This window comes from Stenella coeruleoalba (genome assembly GCF_951394435.1).
Source record: "Stenella coeruleoalba genome assembly, chromosome: 21".
In the NCBI taxonomy this organism is placed as follows: domain Eukaryota; kingdom Metazoa; phylum Chordata; class Mammalia; order Artiodactyla; family Delphinidae; genus Stenella; species Stenella coeruleoalba.
The window spans coordinates 5,629,619-5,643,282 of record NC_137167.1 but is presented as its reverse complement, the minus strand read 5'-3'; the positions used below and the strand labels follow the sequence as shown (position 1 = coordinate 5,643,282).

General features: G+C 45.0%; 1 protein-coding gene across 1 annotated transcript in view; it reads right to left on the bottom strand.

The window, feature by feature from the left end:
* LOC307179823 (A disintegrin and metallopeptidase domain 3-like) overlaps window positions 1-10,901 on the bottom strand; it is a 110,555-nt gene extending 99,654 nt beyond the window's left edge. Inside the window, 3 exon segments of the mRNA XM_079909476.1 lie at window positions 6,696-6,751; window positions 10,149-10,231; window positions 10,769-10,901. Coding sequence (XP_079765602.1) covers window positions 6,696-6,751; window positions 10,149-10,231; window positions 10,769-10,826 — 197 coding nt within the window. The 5' untranslated portion in view covers window positions 10,827-10,901.
* Between the last annotated feature and the right edge of the window lie 2,763 nt (window positions 10,902-13,664).

Sequence of the window (13,664 nt, the reverse complement as noted above, 5' to 3'; positions counted from 1 at the left end):
CCTAACCCTACCCTGAAGCGGTCCCTCCAACTGCTCCCCCGCCTCCCTCAACGGTTTCTCCTCCCACGCCCCTTGCTTACGCGCTCTCAAGACTCCCAAGATCCAAATCTCCTCTGCCCTCTGAGGGAGGTAGCAGGAGCCAAAGGACTGGTCAGAGTCGATGTTCCTTTTTCTCTCCAAGATCTCTCTCAAATAGAAAAGCGATTAGGCTCCTTTTCTGCCGACTCTTCCCGCTACATCAAAGAATTTCGCTATTTATCTCAAGCTTACGATCTAACCTGGCACGATATCTTCGTGGTTCTGTCCTCTACCTTAACCCCTGACGAAAGGGAAAGAATTCAAACTGCTGCCTGAAACCATGCAGATCAGGTTCACCTTACCGGCAACTCCATGCCTGTCGGAGCGACTGCCGTACCTGGCACCGATCCAGGCTGGACTTATCAGGATGGCCAAGATGGCCGCCGTAAACGCGACCTCCTGATCCAATGCCTCCTGGCTGGCATGCAGGCTGCCGCTCATAAGCTAGTCCATTTTGAAAAACTAAAAGAAATAACCCAAGAACCTAACGAAAATCCAGCTATCTTTCTCAATCGCCTCTACACCGGCTGGATCCCGACACCCTGGCAGGCGCAGCGGTCCTAACCACCCATTTTATCACCCAATCAGCCCCGGACATCCAAAAGAAATTAAAACGGGCAGAAGACGGCCCTCAAACCCCTATTCGAGATCTGGTAAGAATGGCCTTTAAACTCTATAATGGCCGTGAGGATTTGGCAGAATCCAGCCGACAGGCTCGGATGCACCAGAAGGTGGCCCTCCAAACCCAAGCTCTTGTAGCCGCCCTAAGGCCGGCCATCTCCCATGGATCACAGCATCCACGGGGTCCGCAAAAGGCAACCCCGCCGGGGGCCTGCTTCAAATGCGGAAAAGAAGGCCATTGGGCTTGCCGATGTCCCAGTCCCCAACCTCCTTCTAAGCCCTGTCCCAGCTGCGGGCCAACGGGCCACTGGAAGAGTGACTGCCCTACGACTGGCCCTCTCTCAGCGTCTCCACGCAGGGGGGGGGGGGGGGGGGGGGGCAGGCCGACCCAACGGCATTACCACTCGAACTGCTGGGATTGGCTGACGACTGACGGCGCCCAGACTCGAAGACCCCCATCACCCTCGCCGAGCCCAGGGTAACGCCACAGGTAGCGGGTAAGTCCATCTCATTTCTGGTGGACACGGGGGCTACCTATTCGGTCCTGCCTACTTATTCCGGGCCAGTTTCTCCTTCCCAGATCTCGGTCATGGGTATTGATGGCAAACCATCCTTCCCACTCCAGACCGGTCCACTCCCATGTCATATCGAAGGACTCCCTTTTACTCATTCCTTCTTAGTCATACCATCCTGCCCAGTTCCCTTGCTAGGCCGAGATGTCCTTTTCCACTTAGGGGCCTCCCTCCAGCTTGTTAGACTTGACCCTAAGGTCCCCTCCTCCCAACTCCTGCTTCCTCTTCTCGACCTGTCTCTAGAACCCTCCCCCTCCTATCCCCCTCTTCCAATCACACCGAACCCAATCAATCCCCAAGTCTGGGATACTTCTAAGCCCATAATAGCAACACACCATTCCCCTGTCCTCATCCACCTAAAGGACCCCTCCAAATTTCCATCAAGGCCCCAATTTCCCATCTCTGAGACTCACCTTAGGGGCCTACAACCTATTATCACCAGACTCCTAAACCAGGGACTCCTTATCCCCACTGACTCTCCCTGCAACACCCCCATCCTGCCTGTCCGCAAGGCCTCTGGGGATTATCGCCTGGTCCAGGACCTCCGACTAATCAATGAGGCCATAATTCCTCTCCACCCAGTAGTACCAAACCCATACACCTTGCTCTCCCATATCCCCCCATCCACAACCCACTTTACAGTTCTGGATCTCAAAGATGCCTTTTTCACTATCCCCCTACATCCCGACTCCTATTTCCTCTTCGCCTTTACCTGGACGGGTCCGGATACTCATACTTCCAGTCAGCTCACCTGGACAGTTCTTCCCCAGGGCTTCCGCGACAGTCCTCACCTCTTCGGTCAGGCGCTCGCACGGGACCTCACTTCCTGCTCCCTTACCCCCAGCACACCCCTTCAGTATGCAGATGACCTCCTCCTTTGTAGCCCATCTCTCAGCCTCTCAAGACAACATACTGCAGATCTCCTCAATTACCTTGGCCCTCGCGGTTATCGGGTCTCCCCAGCCAAGGCTCAGTTATCTGTATCTTCTGTAACCTACCTGGGGCTCCACCTTACTCCTACCACAAAAGGTCTAACAGCCGATCGCACCCGGATTATCCGTGAATTCCAGCCTCTGGAAACAGCAGAACAAATTCTCTCCTTTTTGGGCCTTATAGGATTTTTCCGACACTGGATGCCTAACTTTGCTCTCCTCGCTAAACCCTTATATCTAGCCGCTAAAGAAACCCCTCAAGGACCCCTCTCCTCTCCTTCCGCCGTTCAGCAGGCCTTTCTCACCCTCCGTAACGCTCTGATATCTTCTCCTCCCCTTTCTCTGCCCAACCCAAACCGACCTTTTCACATTTTTGTGGATGAACGGGCCGGAATGGCCACTGGACTCCTTGCCCAGCCTGTAGGGCCTTCCTACCGCCCCGTGGCTTACCTCTCCAAACAGCTAGACCCAACCATGCGGGGATGGCAACCATGCCTTCGGGCCCTAGCAGCGCAGCCGAACTGACCAAACAAACACTCAAATTGACTCTGGCCCACCCACTAAGCGTGCTTTCCTCCCACCGGCTGGTCGACCTCCTAGGCCACAAGTCTCTCTCCCTCCTGGGCCCCTCCCGCATCCAGGAGTTCCACCTACTATTCATTGAAAACCCAGCTATTTCTCTTGATCTCTCCCCTCGCCTGAACCCGGCTTCCCTCCTGCCTATCTCTGGCACCGGGGGTTTTCCATCCCATTCCTGCCCTCATGTCATAGAACCCTTCAAACCACCAAGAGAGGGACTCTTTGACACCCCTTTTTCAAATCCGGACCGCACTCTCTTTGTGGACGGTAGCTCAATACTCGGTCCTGATGGACGCCGACAGGCAGCCTATGCGGTGGTAACTATCTCAACTATTATCAAGGCTAACAGCCTCCCAGAAGGGACAACCTCTCAAAGGGCTTAACTGATAGCACTCACGCGAGCCCTCGACCTCTCTAAGGGCCAAAGGGCCATCTTTCTCCCTATGGTCGCAGGCATTTCCCTAGCCTCCTCTCTCGTTGCTGCGGGCATCGGGGGAGGAGCCCTAACACACAGTGTCTCAACATCCCGTGACCTAGAACAGAAACTCCAGCTAGCCATCGAGGCTTCTGCCGCCTCCATCACCTCCCTCCAGCGCCAGATCACCTCAGTAGCCCAAGTTGCCCTCCAAAATAGACGAGCCCTGGATCTCCTGACGGCCAACAAAGGAGGTACCTGCCTCTTCCTACAGGAGGAATGCTGCTATTACATCAATGAAACAGGATTCGAAGACAACGTAAGACAACGTAAAAGCCCTCCATCGCTTAAGAGAAGAACTCCAACGCAAACACCAACAGTCCGCCTCCCCAATTCCCGATTGGTGGCGATCCACCCTCTATACCTGGCTAACACCAATCTTAGGCCCCTTAATTCTCATCTGTATCTTGTTCATGCTTGCTCTCTGTTTTCTTAGGTTCCTTCGCAGGCGCATGGAGGAAGTCTCTCTGGTGGCCACAAACCAAATGCTCCTCGGTCCTTACACCTTGCTTCCTACAGAACCCTTCACTGGTCTCCCCTAAGCCTCGGACCTCTGGTCACCCGACTCCCCTTTCGACGCCCCCACTCAGCATGAAGTAGCCAGAGATCAGAACGCCGCCCCATTACACCAAAGATGTCGGGATGTAAGGCCAACTAGCCCGAGGCAGGGGAACACAATCAGATTCACAGGTTGCATCAGACCGAAATTCTCCGGACCACCCAGTTCCAGAAACTGCCCTGGAGACATTCCGGACCACCCAGTTCCAGGAACTGACCTGGGGACTTTGAACCCAGCCCAGCCTTCCCGCCTTTCGAGGGGCGGGACTAACGGTCCCCCAGGATACCCGAAAAGATCACCAAATAAGGAATACCCTGCGCCCTCCCAGATTCACCACACCCCTTTCCCTTCTTCCCCTATAAAATCTTGCCCAACCCTCGCCGGGGTGCGACTTCTCTGGCCCCTTTCTCTCGGACCAGTGAACCTCGCCCGGGAGCGCTCCCTAATAAAGCTCACTTGAAGCTTTCCTCTGTTTCACGGTGCCGTTTGTTAAGATCCGACCTTACAATAAGTACCTATTGCTCACACTTGTGGGTCATGTGTGGGTAGCCATGGCAGCTCTGCTAATTGTGGCCAGGCTTGCTCAGTGGTACAGGATTCAGCTGAATGTTGGCTGCTGTAGGGATAAATAGAGCACCTTGGCTGTGATCCACATGTCTTTAATCGTCCAGCAAGCTAAGCCCGAGCACATTCTCATGGGGATGACAGACAAACAAGATGGAAAGCAGAAAAGCATGACAGCTTTTTCAAGTCTGTGTTGGAATCAAGGCAGCCAACATGTCTCTGGCCAAAGTAAGTGACAAAGCCCCAAACTGGGCTAGTAATTTGCCAGGCCCCCAAAGTAAAATGAAAATGCGGGGCCTCTCATTCAAAAGTTTTAAGAATCTCAGGATAGCATCAGAAGAGCATGAATCCAAGCACAGAGCCCTTCTAACCTTGGGCTCTTCACACCCATGAAGAATGAGTGTGAGGTAGTTGTTGAGTTGTATACACTCCACCTCTTGATGAGAGAACCTCAAAGTTATATGGCAAGGAGTGAAAATACAGGGAAAGGTAAAGAATTGGGGTCACTTTTGTGATTCACCATGTTAAGGTCCACCCTTACCTACCCTTCTGATCCACCATAACAAATTGTATAATGGAATATACACTCTTGTGCCATTCATGTCTATTTGAAGGACGCATCAAAACATGATTTTTATTGCTCTTTAGACATATGGATGAAAGACCCTAAAAATATGGCAGAAGAATATGTGTCAATATCATAATGGTAATCGGCACTGGGGGGTGAGACGATTGAAGAGGTCTGGGTATGGGAATAATAGATTTCATTATTATGGCCATGTACCCTTTTTTTTAATATGTAGGAAAAATGCTTATATGTGCATCATTCATGGTAAGAACTTAATTGTTTATACTAATCTCAGAATTTTCCTTTTTTATTTTTATTCATTCATAGAAAAAACAATATAAAAAATAGCATGCTAATATAAACTACGGACTTTGGGTGATAATGAATGATGTGTCAATGCAGGGTCATCAGTTACAGCAAATACATCACTCTGGTGGGGAATGTTGATAATGGAAGAAGCTATGCACGTGTGGGGTGTAAGGATATACGGGAAATCTCTGCGCCTTCCACTCACTTTTGTTGGGAACCTAAAACTGCTCTAAAAAATAAAGTATATTAAAATGAGAAGAAATAATAATGAGAAAACTACGTGAATAGGCAAACCCCATACAGGAAAATGAACTAGCCAATAACTATTTAGAGAAATCATTTAGGGAAATACAACCTGACATTAAGATGAGATACAACATTTTAGTACATCACGCATGCTTTTGGAAATCTAAACTGCTACAGTTTTTAGAAAGTAACTCGCAATATCTCTCAAAATCTTTACATGCTATAAAATGTGAGTAATAAAGAAGGCCTACCTTAGAGGTGGTTGTGAAAATTAATCAGTTACTACCTGCAAATTGCTTAGAAATACGCCTGGAATATGGTACGTGCTCAATAAATGTCAGTTGCTTTCATTATTATTATTTATTATTATTACTATTACTACTATTATCAGCACTCATCCTGCTTGATCCAGAAGCCCACTTATTAATATCAAGACTATGAAACAAAATCTCCCTGGAAATAACTTCATTACCCATCAATATTACATACTATGGGATCTCATCCATTAAAAATGAGTAAAAATTTATACATAGAGCAAGAAAGTAAGTGCCATTATTAGATAAGACCTGACACTCGCAGAACACTATTTCCATTTGTGCAAGAAAACAAAACAAAACAAAAAAAACCCTTTTCTGGTAGGTTTCTATATGTTTTATTTCAGGTAAAGATGAAATTTAAAATAGAAAATCATGGAATGATACACACAGGATATTGATACTGGTTTCCTCACAGAGTGGAAGTAGAAAACTGAAGAGATTAAAAATATATCCTATAGCAAAATGAGACAAAACTAGAGTGTAATATCAAATAAAATGCTTAAAAATCATATAATTATGTAAAATGACATGAAACAAATAAAATTAATCATGGACAGATAAACTTATTCCCTTGATAGCTGCAATTGTAATTATACTTTAAGGAGTTACATAAAATGATTTTCATGTGTCTGATATACTTTAATACTTATATCATTAAATTACAGTTGGGTTTGAATATTAGATTTAAAAATCTAAAGATAAAGACTCGAAATTCTAGTCTGATATGAATCACCAAGAAGACTTAACATATTAAATAAATATAACATTTATGCTCTTGCATATTTAGGCTCTAAATTTAGGCTCAATTTAAGGTAGTCACTGTAAAAATGTAAGAAACTAAAAACAACTGTATGAAAAGAAGCATGGCCACTTACTGTTTTTCAAGGTGGAGAGTGTATGTTTTCCTGTCAATTTTGATGGCATAGGTGACCTACAGCAAAGTAGTCAGAGAGAATGTAATTATTAGATATTTCAAATCCTTAAAAGTCAGAAGCCCTAATTTTTAAAAATATATGTACTCTTTCATATAAGCATGTATTGTATCATGAGTGTATCAAAATTATATATATATATAATTATAATTACAGTTATCTTTCTTCAATCTTGGAATGTGTGACAGAATTAATCATAATCAAACTTACATAAAATCTAGGAGTCTAAATCTATTTCAAAAGTAAGAGCATAAGTCATTAGCATTTAACTATCATAATCAAATTTTTAACTTCAAATGGTTACATTTAGAAATGCTGAGTAACCTTTGAAGGAACTTGAATTTTATTATCTTTTCCTACTTTGCAATTTCTAGGGCAAATAAATGGAAAATTAAACAATACAAAGCAAGTCCCCTTTTAAGAGGAAACTAAAATTAAACTAAAATCTGATGTTCACCTAAAGACACCATTAAGAAAGTTAAAAGGCAACTCCTAAAGAATGATATTAGCAATTCACATCCAATTGGCCAATCCACATTTGTGTATGTCTTATTTCTAACAGTACATCTTTTCCTTCTCCTTTTCGTTTTCCTTAGTCTATCTCACCAAAAGTTCTGTTTTATATTCTTCTCAGAAATCAACTTTTGACATTGTGAATCCAGGCTACTTCAGCTTACTTTTGTCTTTCATTAATTCTACTTCTTAATTTAAGCAGCATCTTTAAGAATTTTAAGGTTATAATTATTTTTCTAATTTTAAATTGCTGACCATTTTTTGTCGCTTGTTTAATTATTTGTGGTTATAAATTATGCTCCTATACCATCTTCAGAGTGGAATTCAAATTTTTCTTTGTAATTTCTTCATTCTCGTTCATTGTTTATTATTTAATATCCATTGTGATTTATGATTTCTCCTTCAACCCGTGAATCACGTAGAAGTATACTTTTAAATGTCCAAATACATTTTTCAGTTATTCTGTTAAGTTTTAACCTAATTGTATTGTTGACAGATGATGAGTTCTGTACTATCCATATTTGCGTTTATTTATTTATTTTCCTTGCTGTGGTCAATTCTGTTGAATGACACTATATGTTCTTGAAAAGTATGAGAACTAGTCTTGAGAAGCATTATTTACAACGGAGATAGAGCATTAAGTGCAGCTTGATTAGAAAAGCTCTTATCTATTTCTGGGGATACCGACAAGTCTGGGTGTTTCTGACTCTCGCCTGAAGAGGGCAGTAAGATTTATAATGCACTGTGTAGGGTTCAAAACTCCCCTGGCCAAGGTTAGCTTCCGTTGTGTTTCCCTACCTAGTTTGACAAGACTGGCTTGGCTACTTAAAAAGTCACTGAAAGCTTTGCAAGGAGCTCTCCCAAAGCCAAACTTCCTCCCATAAATCTTGTGATTTCAAGCCAGAGACTCAGCGTGTTCCGGGAGCACAGAGGTTGGGTTCGCGGAGAGCTAGCTCATTGCGGATGCTTCCTGAATTCCTGACATTTGCCTGAATTCTCTTTGTCTTGCTGCACCAGGGGTTTTATCATTTACTAAAAGCCTCACGTGTGATATCCCTAGACTCTAGCAAGTCTTAACATAGAACAGAAAGGGGAAAACAATACACAAACTTCATTGGGTTCACTTTATCCATCAATAAAATGTTTCTTTTTGTTGTTCAAATTTTCTTTCTCTTTATGAAGAATTTTATGGTCAATCATAAAATTGAGAAAAACATTTTAAGATCTCCCTATGGAAATGGATTTGAAAATGTCTCCCTGTCGTGCTATCAGTTTTCATTTTATATATGCTGAGGACATTTTGTTAAATTCATACAAATTTAGAATTTTTATATGTTACCTAGGAACTGAATATTTTATTATTATTATGTAACGATGCTTATCTCATAATGGTGTGTGTGTGTGTGTGTGTGTGTGTGTGTATGCATGCGCACACGTGTGTGTACCAAATACTGTCTTTTTCCTGCTATCATCATGGATCCTCATGTTTTCTTTTGGTAGCATCTTCCCAGTGTACGTTATACTCTCCTAAACATTTCAGCGTCTCCAGATATTCATGTTGGGGGTGTGACAGCTTTTATAAATACATAATCGCTGGTGTTTCTTGGTACCACAGAGTGAGCCAGTCAGAAGTAGACCACTCTATAAAACCTGCCCCAGTGTCTAGTACAGTTTTTCAGCTGGCATTTGAGGACATTCCTCTCCGATCTTGCCACTGAGGTTCTAATCAATGGATTCCTCTCCCATCCCTGTGTGTGTTTACATCAACACTTCTTCCTTCTTGAAAACAAACTGTCCTATCTAAAGCTACTAACAGAAAGATATCTTTTGTTAAGGTTTAACCAAAAAATACCTGTTAAAAGTGAAGCATTCACTAGGATGTACACAAGAGCAAAGATGAGAAGACTGAAGAGACCTGGAGAGGCCTCAGGAAGATAGGCGTCACTATTTCTGTTAATGGGAGTCAAATATAATGCAACTTTTCCGGTAGACATTTTTCAATGCTTATCAAAATTTTTTATAGTGGTTTGCCTGTTGATCCTATTGACTATTCAGGAAGGTTTATGAAACTACCTGCATGTATAAAATTTGAAATACTATATGATGTTACACATGAGTTACCATGAAGTTAGGAAAAATAATGACAGGGCTGGATTTATTATCATAAAAATAAATCCTAACTCTACACATAAATGAAAAACCCAATTACAAATCTCATAAATGATCATTAAAAGTATATGTGCATGTGTGTATGTATGTCTCTAAAACTTCATTCCCTTCAAACTTACTGCCTTTAGAAAGTGAGGCAGCCACTCACTTTCTTAACGTCTCTGCACTGTCTAGATTTAATTTTACAATGTACACGCTTTACTATTCTAAGCAGATCAGAAATAACATTACTTTTACTTTTTACAAAGCTTTATATATGCCTATGTATGTAAATACAGGCATGAAGATACGCTTTATACACTGCCATTTTAAAACCATGCTACAAGCTAAAGATTAGTATGGCCTCACTTACATAGAAGGTATTTTAAATGTAGAAATTATTTTTACTTATTTATTTATTTTTTAGAAAGTATTTTTAAACGTACATCTTTTCTAGAAAACAGTCTACAGTGGACTGTAGACGCCATTTTGTGGGATAGGAATTCGGGGCATTTCTTTTCTCTGAGTCTGTGTTTTAAAATTGTTTCGTAACGTTCATATATTACTTGGGAAATGAAAACAAAACACTTGCTCTCCCTCAGACAAAACCAAAACGTCTCTTGAACACTGTCATTAGGACACAAAGTTTCATGAAGGGGTATGCATGAATTGATTTGGGTCTTGCAGTCCAGTAAAAATAAAATACTCATATCTTTTAAGTGATTTCTTAATTACATGCGTTTCTGAAACACCGCCGTCATTGGTGTTTGTCCCAGTCTTCTGTGGCACTGTAATTTGTAGAAGTGATGCTTCAGTGTCTGCAGTAAGGAAAACAGGTGTGAGCGTTCCCCAGCGCACAGCAGCATCCTTATCCTTCTCTTACTTGTCCTCTCCTATAACATCACTCGTGGATCTTCCAAGCCCGAGCGCACGCACGCGCACACACACACAATCATACTGCGCAAGGTTCCAGGAAGAGGCTCCTCTAGAAGTGGGAGTGTTACTACCCCACCACCGTCCAGAGACCCTCGGGGCTGGCTGACCTCAGCCCTGGGTAGGTGAAGAAGGGCTGCTCCCAGGACCCCATCCAGGTTCCCTCTTCCCCCCACCTCCCTGGAAGACAGGCGCCCCCTCCTGCGGCGCAGGGTCCCGGAGTGAGGGACAACTATCTCAGTCCTGCTCAGAGCCCTCCGACCAGCGGGCCCGCCAGGGGCCTGAAACTGGGCGGGCTCGGACCCGACCCCGGACTCTCCCCAGCCTGGCCTGGGCTTCTGCAGCAAGGAGGGCGACGTCCCCCGCGCCAAGGGACCCTGCGACGACGGGCCACCCTCCTATCCAGCAGGGTCCTCACTTACGATGGCCCGTGGAGGTCAGCAGGTCCAGCCCTGAGAGGAGCAGCAAGAGAGACAGCATTGCGTGGCCGGCCGGCCTCGCCACAGCGATGGCGGTTGACTGGAAACTGCAGCTAGCGCGCGACGCCCTGCGCTCTAGGTCCCGTCGGGGAGGGGCGGGAGCGGAGGGGCGGGGAGGGAGGGGCGGGGCTGGGAGGGAGGGCGGAGCGGAGGGGCGGGGCGGGGCGGGCGGGACTGGAAGCCTGGAGCAGAGGGGCTGGGAGGGAGCTGAGGGGCTAGGCTGGAGACTAAATCCCGAGGTGCCAGGGATACAGAGAGTTATTTTCCATAATGCTTATGACTGCAACAGATGACTACAAAGTACTTAAGAAAAACATCCCTGGAATGTAAAGCTGGCAAGAGTCGCACTTAATTTTCAAAAAGATTTACACCTTCAAGAGACAGAGAAAGGATTAACAATTACATGTTTTTAAAGGAAGTTGTCTAAGAAAAGGGAGTGTCTGTGTGCCTGTGCCTGTGTCTGTGTGTGTGTGTGTGTGTGAGAGAGAGAGAGAGAGAGAGAGAGAGAGAGAGAGAGAGAGATTGAGAGAGAGAGAGAGAGAGATTGAGAGAGAGAGAGAGAGAGAGAAAGAAGAGTCCTTTTTCATTTTCATTTCTGGTACCAGAGAAAATTAATGTTTTATTTTATAGATTTGTGTTTACCCTTATAATAGATATAGAAAAGACAGGTTTGTTGACTACTTTATATGAAGGTTTCTGAAATTGTTAAAGACTAGGCAACTGAAATTATAGTGGCAACACATTTACAAGAAGCAGATTTGTACAGGAGTTGGGACATAATAAGTTTGGTTGAAGATATGTTGAATTTCAGGCATTTGTGGACTATCAGGTATTCAACAGGTTGTTGGAAATAAAAGTCTGGATCCCTAGAATTTGAACTGAATACATAACTTTGCAAATGACATCATACTATACATAGAATAGTACGCAGCCTTACAGCCCGGTCAGACAACTCCAATCCTTCCCCGCCCCAGTCTCGCCCCACCCCTCCCCGCCCCTCCGCTTCCGCCCCGCCCCGCCCCTCTGCTTTGCCCTCCCTCCCAGCCCCTCCCCTCCGCCCTCTCTGCCCTCCCTCCCCGCCCCTCCGCTCCCGCCTCTCCCCGACGGGACCTAGAGCGCAGGGCCCCGCGCGTTCGCTGCACGGATTCCAGTCAACCGCCATCGCTGTGGCGAGGCCGGCCGGTCACGCGATGCTGTCTCTCTTGCTGCTCCTCTCAGAACTGTGCCGGCTGACCTCCACGGGCCATCGTAAGTGAGGACCCTGCTGGATAGGAGGGTGGCCAGTCGTCACAGAGTCCCTTGGCGCGGGGGACGTCGCCCTCCTTGCTGCAGAAGCCCAGGCCAGGCTGGGGAGAGTCCGGGGTCGGGTCCGAGCCCGCCCAGTTTCAGGCCGCTGGCGGGCCCGCTGGTCGGAGGGCTCTGAGCAGGACTGAGATAGTTGTCCCTCACTCCGGGACCCTGCGCCGCAGGAGGGGGCGCCTGTCTTCCAGGGAGGTGGGGGGAAGAGGGAGCCTGGATGGGGTCCTGGGAGCAGCCCTTCTTCACCTACCCAGGGCTGAGGTCAGCCAACCCCGAGAGTCTCTGGACGGTGGTGGGGTAGTAACACTCCCACTTCTAGAGGAGCCTCTTCCTGGAACCCTGCGCAGTGTGATTGTGTGTGTGTATGTCTTTGTGCGTGTGTGTGTGTGCGCGTGCGTGCGCTCGGGCTTGGAAGATCCACGAGTGATGTGATAGGAGAGGACAAATAAGAGAAGGATAAGGATGCTGCTGTGCGCTGGGGAACGCTCACACCTGTTTTCCTTACTGCAGACACTGAAACATCACTTCTACAAATTACAGTGCCACAGAAAACTAGGACAAACACCAATGACGGCGGTGTTTCAGAAACGCATGTAATTAAGAAACCACTTAAAACGTTTGAGTATTTTATTTTTACTGGACTGCGTGAGGGAAGGGATAGTTCATTATATTTACCCGTATTTTAAACCCTTCTGTTTGTCCCAGTTCCTTAAGACTACCTAAGCCTTTTTGTGATGTATTACCTTTGTTTCTTGGAGTTTCTTTTTGCCATTATCTTAGAGTATGTGTGCTGTAGACTGAATCTGTTAGTTTTCCTCTGTCGGAGAAAGTCTCTTTTTCCTTCATTTTTAAAGGATAAATTTGCCAGATGTAGAATTTATGTTGGAAAGTAATGTTCTTGTCAACATTTGAGAATTGCTCTTGTATTTCCTTTGAGACTTCATGACTTTCAGATGAGAAATGTACTGTCATTCAAACTGGTGTTCTTCTACAGGTTATATGACATTATTGTCTGGTTTCTTTGAAGATATTTTTATTGTTTTCAGTTTAGTCATGATCTTTCTTGTTGCAAGTGACTTTGGACCCATTCTATTTTCGGTTTGATCAGTTTCCAGAATCTAAATGTTTATGTCCTTCATCAATTTTGTGAGGATTTCTGTTGACTGTTTTCTGAATTTATGTATATATATATATATATATAATTTTTCAAATTTAAGGTGGTAAAAATATTTAATATGAGTTCTACTCTCTTAACAAATTTTAAGCATAAATTACATCACTGTTGACATCAGTATGTTTTACAGAAGGTCCTGGAGCTTATTATTCATCTTGCTTAACTGAAACTTTATGCCCATTAAATAGTACCTCCTCATTTCCCCCTGGCCAAGCCCCTGGCAAACACCATTCCACTTGTGGGTGGTATGCATTTGACGTTTAAATACTTCATAGAAATGGAGTCATGCGGTATTTGTCTTTCTGTGATGGGTCTGTTTCACTTACCATAATGTCCACAAGGTGAATCATGTTGTCACGTATTGCA